Raw genomic sequence first — 17,798 nt, 5'->3', positions numbered from 1 at the left:
ACAAACGTCCACTGAACATTCACTAGATATTCTCAGAGCTAAACTAACTCTTCTGCAGTGTGGAGTGAGCAGCATGCACGTGAGAGGTGGAGCGAGACAGCGAGAACACGCGCTCTGTCTGAGTGAAGGAAAGCAGGCAGAGGAGGAGAGACAGCGGTCACACGCGAGCGCGCATATCCGAGCGCGCATGTGTCCCGACCTGGTACATTTATACGCTTAAAAAGTTACAAACAGTCCCTTTAAATAGTTGTAATCCACAAATGTGTACCGGGATCCACAAATATTTCACTATCCACAAACATGTGTTTCACATCCACAAAATTACAGGGCGATCTGCAAATACGCATAACTTACTCTGTAAACACGTACTTTAATTCCACATATAAATGTTATAGGTTTACATGTGAAGTGATATATATGAATTTATGCATCCATTCGTGACATTTGTAACTTGCCCCTTGTTTGTTTACTTCATTTTGTCCAATTCGTACCGCAGCAGATCCGTAGATAATAGTTATAATCCAAATCATCGCCAAATGTTTCGACAAAAACTCCACCCAGCTGGCATCACAGGCGGTAAAATCACCACCTATTTACACCTCCTGTGTGAGTCAGGTCTGCTTCTATGTGAAGGTTTATACTTCGCACGTATTTCACTCTTATTTTGAAACAGGGATTGTACTTTTTCGGAGGGAGCGATAATCTCAACTATGAGCTGTGTTGAGATTTAAAACCTCAACAGTGAGCAGGGAGGAATATTTCAGGATCAGGGAGATAATCTAAAAAATAGACTGTTTAAGAGCTTTAAAGAAAAACAAACATGTCTCTGATCCCCTGAAGCTCTCAAAATGCCAAATCAATACAAACAGTTTGTATTGATCAGTGATTCCTGTTGGAGGAAAAGAGAAATAAATCATTAAGAAGAGAAGTGTGGCTATAAATGTAAAGAAAAGTACTGTATGGCTTTATAAGGTTTTGACTTTATAAAGTTTATTTTTTTCCAAATTCAGTTTGGGCCTCAAACTACGCCAAGACTTTAGCCTGAAGCGGGAAGAGATGAGCTGTGCTTTGTTTTCACAAATCAGCTCTTCCTGAGTGAAATGTTAACGTTTTGAATGTGAACTTTTGAAGTTTTATTTTAACTTCTTCGTGTTCCAGATCGTCTGAATGGATTAAGTTAAATAAAACTTTTTTGTTGTGATAATCATGCCACGTTTATGTCATATAGGAATTACCAGTTTCAGTTTTAATTAATACCGTTCTCATCCGAGTTGTAATCACGACTGGGAAACCGCATCTTGGCGCTAAATAATACGGAAGTGCCTGAATGCCTCACACTAACCAAAGTCTGCGACGTATCCTCGTACAGCGGTTCGTATGATGTCTTTCAAAAAGTTATTCTTAATTTTTCCTGCAAAATTTCCGCCCGTTGCATGTTTACAGTCTTTTCAAAATAAACTTCCGTCTACCAACTATTCCCAGTTACGGAAGTGGCGTAACTTAAGTACGAAAGTTACGTGACAAATAATAATTCTCTGAACACGTTAGCTGACGCTAGTGTTAGCCTCCAGTCTTTCCTTTGTTTAGCCTCCAGCTAACACTGTGACCTCATCATGAGGTCATCACTAAAAGGGTATATATGAATTGTAGTGCATTACTTTTCGTACTTTTCTGAAGTCCGTCGTGGGATATTGTCTTTGCACAGTATTTTTAACCCTCTCACGACCAACACTTAAGTCATTCAACCGGGAATTTTCCGTTGACGTGAACGCTCGCAATTCGTCAACGTGGGAATCTTTTCCATCGCTACCGTCCATCTTATCATGACGTGAACGTGGCATCACGTGGTGTGACTGACGGAGCCTTTTAAAGGTCACACATCTCTCTTTCTGTGTGAATCAAGAGTTTCTGAATCGTGTTTTTAATTCACTCAAAGTGCCAAATGTGTAGAAATGTGACGATTCAGGAAATTAATCTATATTACTAATATTTTAGTACTTTGCATATAAAGCTGCTCTTGTCAATGTTTTAGATATGAACAATGGATCAAATTGTGAAAGGTCCTGAACTCTGCAGCTCTAAGAAGCTTTTTAGCCTCTTTTAGCTCCTAGTTTTGGTTTTATGGCTGAAAATATGAGCCCGATATTTTTCTCGGTAGTTGGTGGAGACCAAAAGCAGAGCTAAAAGAGAGTGAATATTGGATTTAGATTCATCAGGTGAATGCAAACACCACTCTGATGGGACGATCATGTTGCTGGATGTGTAAAAAACATTTAGATGCAGCTTTAAGTGATCAAAGTTAAATGTGGATCAAGTTTGTCACTGTGTTTTTTTGTCTTTTATATAATAGACATGTATGAAGTGTTGTAAAATATTGGATTTACTGCAAATGACGGAAAGTTTCTGTGACGAAAAAACATTTAATATGCATTTTCTTGTATGAATCAAACCTTTAGATACGTTCTTGTTTGTGATGTAATGCAGCTACTGTACACACACACACACACATATATATATATATATATATATATATATATACAGTATATATATTTGACTGCACTTGTTTCCAAAGGTGGAAATGTGATACTCTGCTTGTGACGGCACTTACTATATCTGTTAATTATTTTTATTCCACTGTACTGTATTCATGTTATTAAAGACTGAAAACTGTAAAAATGAAACCTTAAACGACGCGCAAACTAGATTTTAATTTGAAGTTAAGACGCAAAGAAGATTGTTGGCCTGATGAACAAATTATATATAAATCAATGTGACAAATTTGCTTCCAAAATGCTTTAAATCAGTAAATTGTCAAACACTACTTCAGTGATTTAGATGAGTAGTTGCTCTTTTCGGCCCGTTGATGGTGCTGCGTTTTAAGATTACATTTTTACAGTATTTTGCATTATTTATCAGATATTTTCCTGTTTCTGTGAAAATGTTGTGTTTTATGTGAAGTTATAATTGGTGTTTATCATCCATTAAATCCTGTTATGAAGACAAACAGTGTGTTTCCCTTCAGTGGAGTTGTAACCTGCATGTTTAAGCTTGTTTCAGTGTGTTTTTGAAATGAAAGTCAGTTCACAGGTGCATCCGACTGAAGAAGAAACAAACTCTGATCCTGTTTCAGCTGATTGAAGTGACGACAAGTACAAAAACAGGTAAATACACTGAAGGACTCAAGAAAGTAAGCAATAAGGAATATTTTTAACGTCTCATATGTTTGTTTTGTTATCTATTATTTAAGTTATAATATTTTTCTTGTTTTATTTATTATTTTTTTAAATTATATTATTTTATCTTATTGTTATTTATTATTTTTATGCAGCATTATTATTGAATTATATTTTCTCTTATTTATTTATAATATTTTGAATGTATTCATTTTTTCTTTATTTTTAATTATATTATTTTTTCTTTCTTTATTATTATTTGTATGTATTATTATTTTACAACGTGAGGGGGTCATCTGGAAAATGTGATTCAGTTTTGGGCCCCATGATTAATTACATAGTTAAGTTAAAGTCAGTTCAGGACTCATCTAAAATCATTTATTTATTGACTTATCCACTATGTTAAAAGGGAAAGGTTGGTTATTTATTATTATTATTATCAAAGTTATAATATTTTGTCAAAGTTTCTTTTATTTATTCATCTTTTAAATTATATTATTTTATTATGTTATTTTTTAATGTATTACTTTTTTATTTATCATTATTTAACTATTTTTTCTCTTTATTATTTTTTTAATGTATTAATTATTTTATTATCTTGAAACATTATTTTCTCTTCATTTTTATTTATTATTATTTTTATGTACTATTATTTTTGTTATTATTGTATTTGGAGAAAGTAAGTACGGATTGAGGGGGTCATCTGTGAGTCAGTTTGGGGCCCTATGATTAATTAAATAGTTAAAGTCACTACAGGACTCATCTAAAATAATTTATTTATTGACTTATCCACTATGTTAAAAGGGAAGGGTTGGTTATTTATTATTATTTTTAAAATTATATTATTTATCTCTTTTTTTCATGTATTAATTTTTTAATTTATTTTTGATTATATTATTTTGTTCTCTTATTTATTATTTGTATAATTTATTGTTTTATTCATTATTATTTAATTATATTGTCTCTTATTTATTTGTTATTTTTCTTAATGTATTTTTTTATTTTTTATTATTTTTTATTATATTATTTTCTCTTTATTTTTTTTATTTATTATTATGTGTGTTTATTTACTTCTTATTATTGTTTTTATAGTTGGAGAAAATTAAGTACAACTTCAAGGTGTCATCTGGGAAATTTGAGTCCAGTTTGGGGCCCTATGATTAATTACATAGTTAAGTTAAAGTCACTATTTTTTTCTATTATTTTTTTAATTCGTTTTTAAATTATTTTATTACATAATTTTCTCTTTATTTTTTAATTTATTATTGTTTTTGTATTTGGAGAAAAATAAGTACAACTTGAGGGGCTCATCTGGTAAATGTGAGTCCTGTTTGGGGCCCTATGATTAATCAGTATGATTAATAGTTAAGTTAAAGTCACTATATTATTTTTTTATTCATTTTTAAATGCATTATTTTTTATTGTTTTTGTAGAAATTGCATGTGTTTTATGTGTATCAAAAGGTGATAATGGTGACGATGAAGTAAGCATCGCTTGCTTTCAGATATTACTGTTAATTTTCCTTGTGTGACCCAACAGATTGTTTTTTTTATTACAACGAGACCGTGATGATCATGAACAACATCAATGACAGAATCACAAAATGTCAACCTGACATTCGGCCCACAACATTTAAACAACCGACAGAGAGAAAGACTCCAGATTTAATTGATTTCACCTTCAGACAAACATGCAGATTTTGTTTCTTCAAACGTGATCGACTCCTCCAGAATAAAGACCTGCTGGAGGAGGAGAGAGAAGTGATTGTGGATTTCAGCTGTAACATTTGATGCTACTTTGTTTTTAAGCTCGTTGACGACGTATCTCTGAGATAAAACGACAGTCTGCAGGTTTTCACACCAACTGAAGAGTCCAGCTGCTGATGTGGAGGGCAGTGAGTCGTCAGTGAAAACAGCTGCTGAGCTGATCACATGCAAACCTGCAGACAGCCCCGATGAGGTGAGTCAGTATCCTCAGCACATAATCCTTCAACCGACCTCAAGACAATTTAAATGTAGAATAAGATCAACTTGTTTTCAGCAAACAGACTGATCCCAGAACAGGGAGGAACCTGATATTACTTTGACTTTGTGAGCTTTCAAGACAACAGAAGAGAACTTGCAGTTACTGAAAGGACAAAATGACGTCCTCAAAATCGTTTGTTGCAGCCTTTAATATTGTAAATGTGCCCCGTCGCCTCCAGGTTCCCATTAAAGGGATAGTTCAGGTGTTTCTCAGTGTGGTTGTATGAGCTACTTCTCCATAGTCACTCTACAGTAGATGGAGCAGCTGCTAAACACATTTTAGACCCCTAAAATAATCAATACCAGTTTAAGTTTACGCTATTTCTTATTTTTTATTGACAGGATAATAATATACAAAGAACTCAGGTAAATAGAAGCAGCACATACAGAAAAGATACGACACAAATACACATGAGAACTATAAAATACCATATTACATTAAACAATTGCATAAAAAATAAAATAAATAATAATAAAAACAGGAGAACACACCGAGACACATGTATATGTATATATATGTATTTCAGGGCTGTCAATTGATTACATTTTGTGTTAATTGATTTCCAATAATAAATATACAGATACATTTGCATAAAGCAGCATATTTGTCCACTCCCATGTTGATAAGAGTATTAAATACTTGACAGATCTCCCTTTAAGGTACATTTTGAAAAGATGAAAAAAAATTGCAATTAATTTACGATTAATCGCAATTAAATATTTTAATCATTGATTCACAGCTCTAATTTTTACACTCTGAGAAAACATTTTTTTATGGAGAATGAGGTTTTCTTAGTATTTGTTGTTATACTGTAGATGTCATCCCCATCACCATGACACCATCATCAGAACAACATGATCACATGATCCTCAAAGTCTCAGAGAAGAAAATTCTGTTTGTCTTTAAAGATACATATTGATCATCATCATCTTCATTCATTCTCATCATCATCTTGCTGCACAGAGAACTTCACTGGTAAAACCTTCAATGGGAGTTTTTCCACAGTTCTTATAAATGGAAACATCCTCTCAGTGAAAGTGTGTGTGAAGGTGTGTATGTGTGTGTCAGTATCAGGATCAGAGAACGACAGTTTTCCTTCGGTCCAGTTCAGATTCACTCTGATCCTCTTGAGCTTCTTCTGCACTGGGAGAACAGTGTGTGGACCTGATGGAGAGACTGTTCTGTATACACCTGACCAGAACCATATTCTCCATAATCCAGACCGTCTCACTCCCCTCCACCCGAAAGACTCTGCTGACACACCCAGTGACCAGTCTGTACTGTCTCCAACCTGGACGTCCCAGCTGTGAGTCCCTGAGGTAAAGCCCTCAGAGCCCAGGACAGTTCGGTAATCATCAATCCTCTCTGGATTATCAGGAAGCTGCTGTTCCTCTCCTCGTCTCACACTGGTCAGATCTTCAGACAGGATGAGTTCTGGACCAGCAGAGTTTGGGTCCAGAATCACAGGAGTGTAGGAGACCATGTCTTTCATCTTGTTCCAGATGTTGAAGGTCAGGTTGCCTAGGTGTTTGGCCTGGTCTATCAGAGCTCCTGAGTCCAGATGTGGATCCTCCAGCAGGGGGTGACCCTAACCCTAACCTGAAAACACAGCAGGCAGACGGCTCAGCCACTTCCTGTTCCCTGAAAGTTACTTTCACTTTGAGTCTTTGTTCTTGTAAAAGTCTCGTTCACTTTGTGGATTCAGCGGCTGGTTGAAGTGGTGCTATCCCAGTATTCCCTCCTGTAGATGTTCTCTCTCAGTGGAAGTGGTGGTTTTGGTCTGAAAGTGAATCTTATCGTCTGTCTCTCAGTGTCTGTGTTTGTATCTGTGTCGTCTCAGTGAGGCAGAATAATAACCTGTTTTCCTGGTTTGTGTCATGTGAGTCAGTTGATGGGCGGAGCTTCATCATTCTAGTGTGTTTGACGTCCTTTGAAACACACATTTTTTACCTTATTTTGTACCTTAAAGGAAGTATTTAATACTCTTATCAACATGGGAGTGGACAAATATGCTGCTTTATGCAAATGTATGTATATATTTATTATTGGAAATCAATTAACAACACAAAACGATGACAGATATCGTCCAGAAACCCTCACAGGTACTGCATTTAGTATAAAACAATATGCTCAAATCATAACATGGCAAACTGCAGCCCAACGGGCAACAACAGCTGTCAGTGTGTCAGTGTGCTGACTTGACTATGACTTGCCCCAAAACTGCATGTGATTATCATAAAGTGGGCATGTCTGTAAAGGGGAGACTCGTGGGTACCCATAGAACCCATTTACATTCACTGATCTGGAGGTCAGAGGTCAAGGGACCCCTTTGAAAATGGCCATGACAGTTTTTCCTCACCAACATTTAGCGCAAGTTTGGAGCGTTATTTAACCTCCTCCGTAACAAATGGGGGGCTCGTCCGAGATATGATTGATATGTTAACTTTGACAGCCTAATAAATGTAAACTGTACAGCATGTTCATGAAGTACATGTGAAATTTTAAGTTTAGCGTAAGTTTGGAGCGTTATTTAACCTCCTTCACTCATTGGTTGGTACCGATGGATTCTTTAGGTTTTCTAGTTTCATATGATACCAGTATCTTACGCGTTATTATCGCGTTAACTTTGACAGCCCTAGTGTCAACACCACACCCCATAATCCCACACCTTTGTCACTGAAAGGTCACTCCCCACCGTGCATGGTGACGTGGCGGCGCAGGTGGCTGCCGGAGATGAAGGTTTTGCCGCAGTACGAACACCTGAACTGTTTGCAGTCCGTGTGGACGGTCATGTGGACCTTCAGGGATCCCGACTGGGCGAAGCGTTTCCCGCAGTGGACGCAGCCGTAGCGTTTCTCTCCGGTGTGGACGCTCTGGTGGCGCTTCAGGTTGCTGGAGTCAGAGAAGCGCTTGCCGCAGAGCACGCAGACGAACGGCTTCTCGCCGGTATGGACCCTCATGTGGGTTTTCAGGTTTTTCAGGCAGGCCAGAGTCTTACCGCAGCAGTTACAGACAAACGTCCTCTCACCGCTGTCCTCCCTGCCGACACCATCCTGAGGTCTCCACCTGTCCCGCCTGACGAAAGCATGGAGTCTCTCCGTCATCCCTTTCCTGGCAGGAAGCTGAGACTCGTCTGCGGGTAACGGCGCCCTCTGCTGGTTGCTGTGGAGACCTGCAGGCTGCTGGTGCTCTGGTGTGGACAGACTCGCCTCGCCGATGGTGAAAGGGAAGCTGCTGCTGCCTGAATCCGACGCAGCTAAAACACTCGCACCGGTGCTCAACATGTACGAGCAGCCCGGATCCTCACTCAAAGGATTCTGGGTATCGAGGGAGCCATGTTGGAGCTGTGGCTCGTACATCAGGCAGTCGTAACTGCTGGCGTCTGACCTCTGGCTGGTGTTGAGGGTTTCTTGGATGGACACGGAGGTGGAGCTTACTTCCCCGCTCACCCACAACAGAGAGGAGCCGCCACCTTCGTCCGGTACTTCCTGTTTGGTCAGCGGGGGCGGGGCTTCTGTCTCCGTCGTTTGTTCGTCAACAACACAACAAAAGTCTTCTGGAGAGAAAGAAAAGCAGAATGTTTAGTTAGTAGTTTAGTTAGCTAGCTAGTTAAGTGTAGTTAACTAGTTAGGTAATGATTCATTTGGTATTATGGCCCAGATCTTCCACATTGATCCAGCCCCCACATGGACTGATGGTCTGAGGACAGTCCACATGAGGGCCAGACTGCAGCTTAGCACACGTTGTATTAAATCGAAAAAACGCCTGCGATGATTGGCTGCGAGCAAAACCAGACAAATGACTACAAATTGACTGGAGACCTTTCGGTACTACCTGGTACTGGGTTATTTCTGTTAAAGGTACTAAAACTGTTCTTACTGTCCTGCTCAGACTGGGACCAGGACTCTTCGTCGTCCTCCACTTTGATGACTGCGGTCGTCAGTTTGGTCGACTCGCCCGCAGCCGGCTGCGGTCAGAGAACGGAGAGAGAATGAAGCAGTGAAAGAGGAAAACAGTAATCTAACATCCCTGCAGCTCTGCTCACCGTCACCTGGGTGCCATCACGTCCAGAATCTGAGGACGCATCGGGGTCTCCACACCGCAGAGTCTCCTGGTTGGACGCTCTGGACCGCGCCGCCTCACCTGGGAGAGGTACAGTAGGTCATCATGACACTTTATATAGTTATGGATCGTACAAAAATACAGCTGTGTTTATCTATAACAAGGGCTACAAGTATATACAAGTATACTTTACAGTGTACTTTCATAAACTAGAAAGTGGGCTACAAGTATATACAAGTATACTTGCTGTATAAAATCTATTAAACTAGCAGTTTACTGAGAGTATACTTTACAGTGTACTTTAAAGTGTACTTTCATAAACTATGAAGTGGGCTACAAGTATAAAACTTGTAAACTATCAGTATATTTATAATATAGTTGCAGTGCAACTGATATTAGTATACTTATTACATAAGTACACTTGGGAATATACTAGAACTATACTTAAGTTTCCTTAGTAAAATAAACTTGAAGTATACTTGTTTTTGTGAGGGAAGGTTTTGGATGGAGGTCTTGTACTTTTCATATTGTGGTATTTTATACTTTTACTACAGTAAACGGTCTGGGTAATAGTTCCACGGCTGCTTATTTGAATTACTTTCATAAACTAAAAAGTAGGCTACAAGTATATAACTAACAGTACACCTATACGTTTACTTGTAGTATAGTTCATAATATAGTTTCAGTACAAAATACAACTTGAATGGAAACTAGTTGTGTCCTCACAGTTTACTACTCTTACATTTAAAGCATACTTTTATAAACTAAAAAGTGGGCCAATTTAGTCCCAAAAAGTATTGAAGTAGTACTCAAAAGTACACTATTAGTACACTGATATTAGTATACTTGTACTTGTACTTTTCATATTGTGGTATTTTATACTTTTACTACAGTAAACGGTCTGGGTAATAGTTCCACGGCTGCTTATTTGACAGTGAATTATTATATATTATATTATTATAATATTATTATTATAGTACTCAAAGTATACTACTAGTACACTGATATTAGTATACTTGTACTTGTACTTTTCATATTGTGGTATTTTATACTTTTACTACAGTAAACGGTCTGAGTAATAGTTCAATAGTTCAGTAATAGTAATAGTGAATTATAATCATAAGGGTTATTATACCTGCAGGTGTTCTGCTTCTCCTGGACCCGTTGCCCAGGTGATGAGCAGGTAGCTGAGGCGGCGCGGTGCCGCTAGCGGTGGCGGCGGTCCCGGTGCCGCTAGCGGCGGTGGTCCCGGTGCCGCTAGCGGCGCCTCTGGCCGTGGCCGCCGCGGCTCGCACGGCGCTCGTCCGGGCGTTCCGGAGCTCCGTGAGCCGCAGTTTCCTCCGCAGCACATCGTTCTCTTTGCGGCTGCGGCTGATCTCCAGCTGCAGCAGCGAGTAGCCTTCATCCACCAGCTCGCAGATCTCCGCCACCGCTGTGTTCGCCAGGACCTCCATGATGGAGGCGAGCTGCTGGTGCAGCGCAGCGGCCGGAGACATGTTTAATACTAATAATACTACTACTAATGGTAATAATACCTCACAGCGCGTGTTGGAACAGGTTTTAGATTCCCACCTGATGTAAACAGACCCGACACAAACCCGGAAGTGATGGAGGGTAACAACGACGCCACGCAACCCGCAGTGCGCATGCGCAGAGTATCAGTTTACATTATTTATCTAGTGCAGAGGTCAGAGGTCAGGGGTCAGGGGTCAGCAACCTTTACTATCAATAAAGACATTTTAGGCAAAAAATAAAATAAAAAAATCTGTCTGGAGCCGTAAAACATTTAATCATTGTGATGAAGGTAACACAGTTTATAGTCTAAGTATATAGTATATCAGTCTAATGCAGTGAGGGCCGAAGAGACAATGTACTACGGAGTATTAGGGCCACATTGAGGGAAAACACATCTGAGATTTACAGAATAAAGTCATACTATTACGAGGATAAAGTCGTAATATTACGAGAATAAACTTTACGAGAAAAAAAAATCGTAATATTACGAGAATAAAGTCATAACTTTATGAGAAAAAAGTCATTATATTAAGAGAATAAAGTAATAACTTTACGAGAAAAAAAATGAATAACACGTAAAATTACTACTTTATAATATTGTGACTTTTTCTCTAAATCTCAGATTTTTTTTTTTTTCTCAATGTGGCCCTAATACTCCGTCGTACCGTCGTACCATAGACCTACAACTATGATAAATCAAAATGAAAATGTAAATGTAAACAAAAAAACAGTTTGCAGTCCACAACAACGTGCACGTTCACGCACCCAAGAAAAGCTCAGTTTAAAGTTTAGATGTTATATCTGAAGATCTTAAATCCAGTCTGACCTCAAACACGTTTATTTAGAGTATAAATATATTGACTGACTTGCATTAGATTTAACAAACAATTATTTTAATCTTTTGGTCTGAATTGTCAGTGTTCATAATGCTTTTATTGCCCAAACAGCAGTCAACCCCCCCCGCCCCTCCAATATATCCATCATAGAAACTATGAAAACCCACAAAGAGCCTACTCAGAATCACATTTAGTGCACAAAATAGGTGTTTACATAAATAATATATACATATGTATATAAAAAGCACAAATGGCCAACAATAAAATAAAAAAAAAAAAAATGGGAGTTGGACCCAGAGAACTGTTGCTTAATAATTACTATTTTAAATCTTATAAATCATTAAAGCATCTCTTTACACTATGCATCTCCATGTAGTCGTTTGTAGCCGCTTTGTGCCTCTTTGTAGGCGTGTTGTATCTTTTTGTAGTCGTTAAGCATCTCTTTGTAGTCTTTGTGTCTCTTTGTAGTCGTTTAGCGTCTCTTTCCAGTCGCTTCACGTCTTTTTGTAGTCGCTTTACGTCTCTTTGAAGTCGCTTTGTGTCTCTTTGTGTTTTTTGTCGTTGATTTGTGTCTCTTTATTGTCGTCTTGCATCTTTTTGTTGCCATTGCGTCTCTTTTTAGTCGCTTTGTCTCTTTTTAGTCCCTTTGTGTCTCTTTGTAGTCGCTTTACATCTTTTCATAGTCGCTTTGTGTCTCTTTGTGACTTTGTAGTTGCTATGTGTCTCTTGGTAGTTGCTTTGCGTGTCTTTGGAGTCATTTTAACTGTCTTTTAATTTCAAACAACAAATATGAAAGTCACCTCAAACAGATGTCCCCTAAAGCTTTGGGCCCCTGAGCCGGAGCCCGGTAGGTCAAAAAGGGAAACGGGAAGACCGAGGACATTTTACTGGCGTCTGGTAGTCGCTTTCAGTCCAAAATGGCGGAAGCGTAGCTCTGCTGCTGGGCGCTGACGTTGCACTGGAACAAACAATTGACTTTCAAATTAAACTCGTGAGCTGTTAACAGCACAATTAGTAGTTAATAAATACTAAAATCATAAAGTTACTGCTGATCTTGACTTGAGTTCTGATCAGACGACTACAACTCTGGACAACTTTAAATAACTTTGAACACCATAAATACCTTCTGTGACAGGTAACAAATCTGTTTTTACAAAAAAACAAACACCGGATACAAAACAATTTGAGTGTTAGTTTTATTAACCAAGAATGACACATGATAATCTGCAAGACACTCATACAGAGATACTATTAACTCTTTTTCATGAAATGCTTTTTGACCTGTACACTACGGAGGCGGAGCTCACTAGAAACTTAGCAAACGTTAAGTTTCACTCCAAAAATAAATAATGATTATAATAAATTAGATGCTGATGATTATTTGATCTTTTAAGCATTAAAAAACTAAAAACTAAAATGTCCTCAAGCGTCTTGTTTTTGTCCGATCAACACGCCAGAGATGATCAGTTTATCATAATGTTCAGAGATATCACATTTGAGAAGCTAGAAGAATCAAATGTTAACGATTATCAAATAGTTCTTAATGCATTTTCTGTCATTCGATTAACTGATTAATAGATTTGAATTGTTGCAGCTCAAAGTAAAGCTCATTCTTAAAAGAGGACACTTTCATTCTTTTTTAAAAACCTTTTGGTAAAACTCATTATTTTTGAATGTTCAGTAACTTCTCTTCTTTTTTTTAAAACGGGATATTTACAGAACATTTTGTAGGTGAAAGCCACACATGCGTTCACTCAGGCGTTCTCGTGACATTTCTTCATGTGCAACTTGAGGCTGTATTTGACGATGAAGCTCCTGGAGCAGAGCGTGCAGGCGTACGGCCGCTCCCCGGAGTGCACACTCAGGTGCGACTTCAGGTGAGCCGACTGGGTGAACTTCTTGCCGCACTGGCTGCAGGTGAACGGCTTCTCGCCCGTGTGGATCCGCATGTGAACTTCCAGGTTCTGAGACGTGGCGTACGTCCTGGAGCAGACGGCGCACACGAAGCGCCTCCCTCGGGCGCTCCCCGGCTGCCCGTCACAGAGCTGAGGTTGACCTGATTGGTCCCTGTAGTGGGCGAAGTTCATCATGTCGTCGTCGTCGTACTCGAACGCAGAGTTGCTGTTTTCAGACAGCTGGCAGTCTGTGGAAATGGAGCCTGTGACGCTGATCATCTTGAGCCCGAAAGCGTCGCCGTCCAGGTTTTCGTTTTGGTGAAACTGAGCGAAAGCCAACTGACTTTTTGACTGTTTGGTCCACGTCAGGCTGAGATCTAGTTCTCTGCTCGTAGGAGACTCCATCAGAGCGCCGTTACCGAAATACGCCTGTCTGTTGGAGCTGGAAGGGACCGGCGAGCAGTCCTGGTGGACCAGCTGGACGTCCGGGTCCATCTGCGAGGAGTAGGAACAGACCGACTCGCTGGCCTCCATCTCATCATCGCCGCCGAGCTGGCCGGAGCAGCCCGGCTCGCTGCGAGGAGGAGAGTCCAGAGTGTAGACGGTCACGCTCTTCTTCTGCGTCCCGGTGGTTCTCAGCGCGAGCGGCTCGGAGGACGACTTCCTGTCGGCCTCTTCGCTTCCCGGCCAGAGTCTCTTCACGCTCCGGCTGACGGGCATCGACGTGGCGCGCTCTCTGGTCGCGGCCGTCCCGCCGTCAGCAGGCGTTTTGTTATCTGGAAGAAAAAGACAAAATGCGTCACAATGCTGGAAAAACATATTTCAGTTTATTGGTTTTCACTTTACGGCCCAAGTGTGAAGATATTCTGACCAGTTATGCATCACAGCGATGAGAGTTTAGCAAACACAGGAACTTTAGACCATCCATCCATCTGCAACCGCTTATCCCGTTAGGGGTCACGGGGGGGCTGGAGCCGATCCCAGCCGACATTGGGCGAAGGCGGGGTACACCCTGGACAGGTCGCCAGTCCATCACAGGGCTGACACATAGAGACAGACAACCATTCACACTCACATTCACACCTACGGGCAATTTAGAGTCAACAATTAACCTAACCTGCATGTCTTTGGACTGTGGGAGGAAACCGGAGTACCCGGAGAAAACCCACGCTAACACGGGGAGAACATGCAAACTCCACACAGAAGGGCCCCAAGCCAGATTTGAACCTGCAACCCTCTAGCTGTGAGGCGCCAGTGCTAACCACTGCACCACCGTGCAGCCCAGGAACTTTAGACCATGCACTATATATCGTTCAAATAGGGCCGTCAATGTCTTCTATATTTTATTTATTAAAAACTGTGCGTGACGTTTACACTCACCTTCCTCAAAGGTGTCGTTACTGTCCGAGTCTTCGTCTTTGATCAACACCACGTCTGGAATCTGGAAACAATTTAATTAATGTAAGAATGAATACAGCCACCAGAGCAATAACACTAATGTTCAATAAAATTAAATAATAATAAATTAAAACATCCAGGCAAATAATTGTTTTAAAAGTTTTATATCAAAATAATGACAAACTTTCTTGAAATAATGACTTGGTATATCAAAATAATGTGTTTGTATCTTAAAATAATGAGAAACCTTCTCTAAATAATGACTTATTATCTCAAAATAATGAGTTTGTATAACAAAATAATTACAAACTTTCTTGAAATAATGACTTGGTATCTCAAAATAATGTGTTTGTATCTTAAAATAATGAGAAACCTTCTCTAAATAATGACTTATTATCTCAAAATAATGACTTATCTCAAATTAATGAGTTTGTATAACAAAATAATGACAAACTTTCATGAAATAATGACTTGGTACCTCAAAATAATGAGTTTATATCTTAAAATAAAGAGTTTTATATAAAAATAATGCGTTTATATCTCAAAATAATGCGTTTGTATAACACAATGACAAACTTTGATGAAATAATGACTTGATATCTCAAAATAATGTGTTTGTATTTTAAAATAATGAGTTTTATATCAAAATAATGAGACACTTATCTTAATAGTGACTTATTATCTCAAAATAATGAGTTTGTATCTTGCATCTTATTAGTGATGGTTCTAATAAGCTGATGATGAGCTGTTTCCGGGGGTAAAGAAGAAGCCAGGCCGGCTTTGTGTTCACCTCCTCCTGCAGCACCACAGCGTCTCCTCCGTCTCCTCCGGGAGCGGCAGCGGCAGGACCGATGTCTCGCTGCCGCTGCTGCGGTGTTTCCGCCCGTTGTGCGCCCTCCGCGGACGAGGCGAACTCCGGTTCTGCCGCCTCCTTCCCGCCCCCCCGGACCACTATGGACTCGATGAGGTGCAGCTTCTTCTTCAGGTCCTGGTTCTCCTGGTAGCTGCGGCTGATCTCCGTCTGCAGCACCGCGTAGCGTTCGTCCAGCAGCGCGCAGATCTCCGCCACCGCCGCTCTGCTCAGCGCCTCCATGACGGCGGAGAGCTGCCGCTGAAGCGCTGTGCCGCTCAACACCGACATCCCGCCGCTCCACGCAGAACCGGACCGAACCGGACCGGACCGACAATGCGCTGAACTGGCGACACGGAGCTCCCTCAGGCCCTCACACACACCGTGATGTCGGTAACGGAGCCGCTCACTGGATCTGTTCGGATATTAAAACCTCCGACGCTCCGCTCCGCTCCGGTACAAAGACCAGAACCGAGCCGCTACTTCCGCCCGACTCACTTCCGGAATATCACTGCTGACTTCAAAATAAGAGCCTGTTGTTATGGTTGTGACTGGTGTTCCCAGGAGGAGGAACACAAACACTGAGATTTCGAGAATGAGTCATAAGTTTATGAGAAAAAAGTCATAATATTACGAGAATAAAGTCATAACTTTATGAGAAAAAGTAATAATATTCCGAGAAAAAGTCGTAATATTACGAGAATAAAGTCATAACTTTATAAGAAAAAAAGTCATAATATTCTGAGAAAAAAGTCATAATATTACGAGAATAAAGTCATAACTTTATGAGAAAAAAGACATAATATTCTGAGGAAAAAGTTGTAATTTAATAAGAATAAAGTCATAACTTTATAAGAAAAAAGTCATAATATTCTGAGAAAAAAGTCATAATTTAATGAGAATAAAGTCATAACTTTATGAGAAAAAGTAATAATATTCCGAGAAAAATTCGTAATATTATGAGAATAAAGTTGTAATTTAATGAGAGTAAAGTCATAACTTTATGAGAAAAAAGTAATATTTCAAGAAAAAAAGTCGTAATATTATGAGAATAAAGTCATAACTTTACGAGAATAAAGTCATAATCTTCTGAGAAAAATGTTGTAATGTAATGACAATAAAGTCTCGCATTACCGGAATATCACTGCTGGCTCGAAAAATAAGAGCCTGTTATGGTTGTACTGGTTATTCCCAGGAGGAGGAACACAAACACTGATAATAAAGAATACATAGATTAAAAGAAAAAAACATCAGGCAGATGATACAAATAGGTAGATTAAAAATAAATACAATAATAAATAGGTCGACAGAGTATATTCCCCCCATTTAGGGAAAAAAAAAAGAGATTTTGAGAATAAAGTCCTAATATTATGAGAATAAAGTCATGACTTTACGGGAAAAAAGTCGTAATATTACGAGAATAAAGTCATAAGTTTACGAGAAAAAAAAGTCGTAATATTACGAGGTCCGTGTGGTTCTTATAAACGCAGTTTCTTGCACAATCTTTTCCTGATACTGATGATAATACGACGGAGTATTAGGACCACGTTGAGGGAAAAAAAAATCAGAGATAATTTCCTCCTCAACAAAAGAGGCAGTATCCTCCAGTTAGGTTTACGTTTAAATCTCTTGAATATCTGCAGCTGCATGAAGCTGCCAGTTGAGCCTGGAACCAGTCAGCTGCTGTTTCTCTGTGCTTCTATTGTGTGAAAGGCGTTTGTTAGTGATTCTATTGGACATTGTGTGTTGGGACAGAGAACAGTCCAACAAAGACAGACAGACAGGACACATACAGCCTAGTGTCTGACAGGCACCTCAGTGAGGACATAAATCCTACTGGATTTGTTGAGACCGATATTGATATTTGAGAGTTGTTTTTATATATGTAGATATGTAGTAAGCAAGAAGTTATACAGTGTAAACATAAACCTGTCAGGGATCTCCGGAGGAAAAAACGATATAATGGAGACATTTCTCTACTGATCTTTCTGACTGGCCAAATATCTGCAATTTACTAGCTGATATCTGCCTGCTCAGCCTATTC

At 39.4% G+C, this 17,798-nt stretch overlaps 3 protein-coding genes across 4 annotated transcripts in view; 1 reads left to right on the top strand and 2 right to left on the bottom strand.

Annotated features, from left to right (window-relative positions):
• Positions 1 to 7,472: 7,472 nt before the first annotated feature.
• LOC119498463 (zinc finger protein 697-like) lies at positions 7,473 to 10,910 on the bottom strand. 2 transcript variants are annotated; one of them, XM_037787430.1, is made up of 4 exons: positions 10,396 to 10,910; positions 9,244 to 9,341; positions 9,078 to 9,165; positions 7,473 to 8,754 (listed from the first exon to the last, which is right to left on the bottom strand). In XM_037787430.1, exons 1-4 carry the CDS (start codon positions 10,754 to 10,756, stop codon positions 7,883 to 7,885), a joined length of 1,419 nt encoding a protein of 472 aa, XP_037643358.1. In that variant the 5' UTR covers positions 10,757 to 10,910; the 3' UTR covers positions 7,473 to 7,882. The 2 variants fall into 2 exon arrangements, with proteins under 2 accessions (XP_037643358.1, XP_037643359.1); XM_037787431.1 differs by having other exon boundaries at positions 9,250 to 9,341.
• Positions 9,229 to 17,798, top strand: part of lrrc6 (leucine rich repeat containing 6) — a 42,756-nt gene continuing 34,186 nt past the window's right edge. Inside the window, exon 1 of the mRNA XM_037787429.1 lies at positions 9,229 to 9,350. The gene's annotated coding sequence lies outside the window, so the exon portion shown is untranslated. The remainder of the gene's footprint in view (positions 9,351 to 17,798) is intronic.
• On the bottom strand, positions 12,791 to 16,273 carry LOC119498468 (zinc finger and BTB domain-containing protein 18.2-like). Its single transcript, XM_037787436.1, has 3 exons — positions 15,695 to 16,273; positions 14,887 to 14,947; positions 12,791 to 14,282 (listed from the first exon to the last, which is right to left on the bottom strand). The coding sequence occupies exons 1-3, from the start codon at positions 16,043 to 16,045 to the stop codon at positions 13,366 to 13,368; spliced, it is 1,329 nt and encodes a 442-aa protein (XP_037643364.1). The 5' UTR covers positions 16,046 to 16,273; the 3' UTR covers positions 12,791 to 13,365.

This window comes from Sebastes umbrosus, chromosome 12 (assembly GCF_015220745.1).
Source record: "Sebastes umbrosus isolate fSebUmb1 chromosome 12, fSebUmb1.pri, whole genome shotgun sequence".
Classification (NCBI taxonomy): Eukaryota; Metazoa; Chordata; class Actinopteri; order Perciformes; family Sebastidae; genus Sebastes; species Sebastes umbrosus.
This window is presented reverse-complemented; position numbering and strand designations above follow the sequence as displayed.

Bases quoted from the DNA above. Each gene is read 5' to 3' on its own strand.
- LOC119498468 (XM_037787436.1), bottom strand. From the start codon at position 16,045: ATGTCGGTGTTGAGCGGCACAGCGCTTCAGCGGCAGCTCTCCGCCGTC. The intron at 14,948-15,694 runs GTGAACACAAAG...AATTGTTTCCAG, and splicing joins CTGTGGTGCTGCAGGAGGAG to ATTCCAGACGTGGTGTTGAT. The intron at 14,283-14,886 runs GTGAGTGTAAAC...TTTTTCTTCCAG, and splicing joins TAACGACACCTTTGAGGAAG to ATAACAAAACGCCTGCTGAC.
- LOC119498463 (XM_037787430.1), bottom strand. From the start codon at position 10,756: ATGTCTCCGGCCGCTGCGCTGCACCAGCAGCTCGCCTCCATCATGGAG. The intron at 9,342-10,395 runs GTATAATAACCC...TACCTCTCCCAG, and splicing joins GAGAAGCAGAACACCTGCAG to GTGAGGCGGCGCGGTCCAGA. The intron at 9,166-9,243 runs GTGAGCAGAGCT...CTCTGACCGCAG, and splicing joins GTGATGGCACCCAGGTGACG to CCGGCTGCGGGCGAGTCGAC.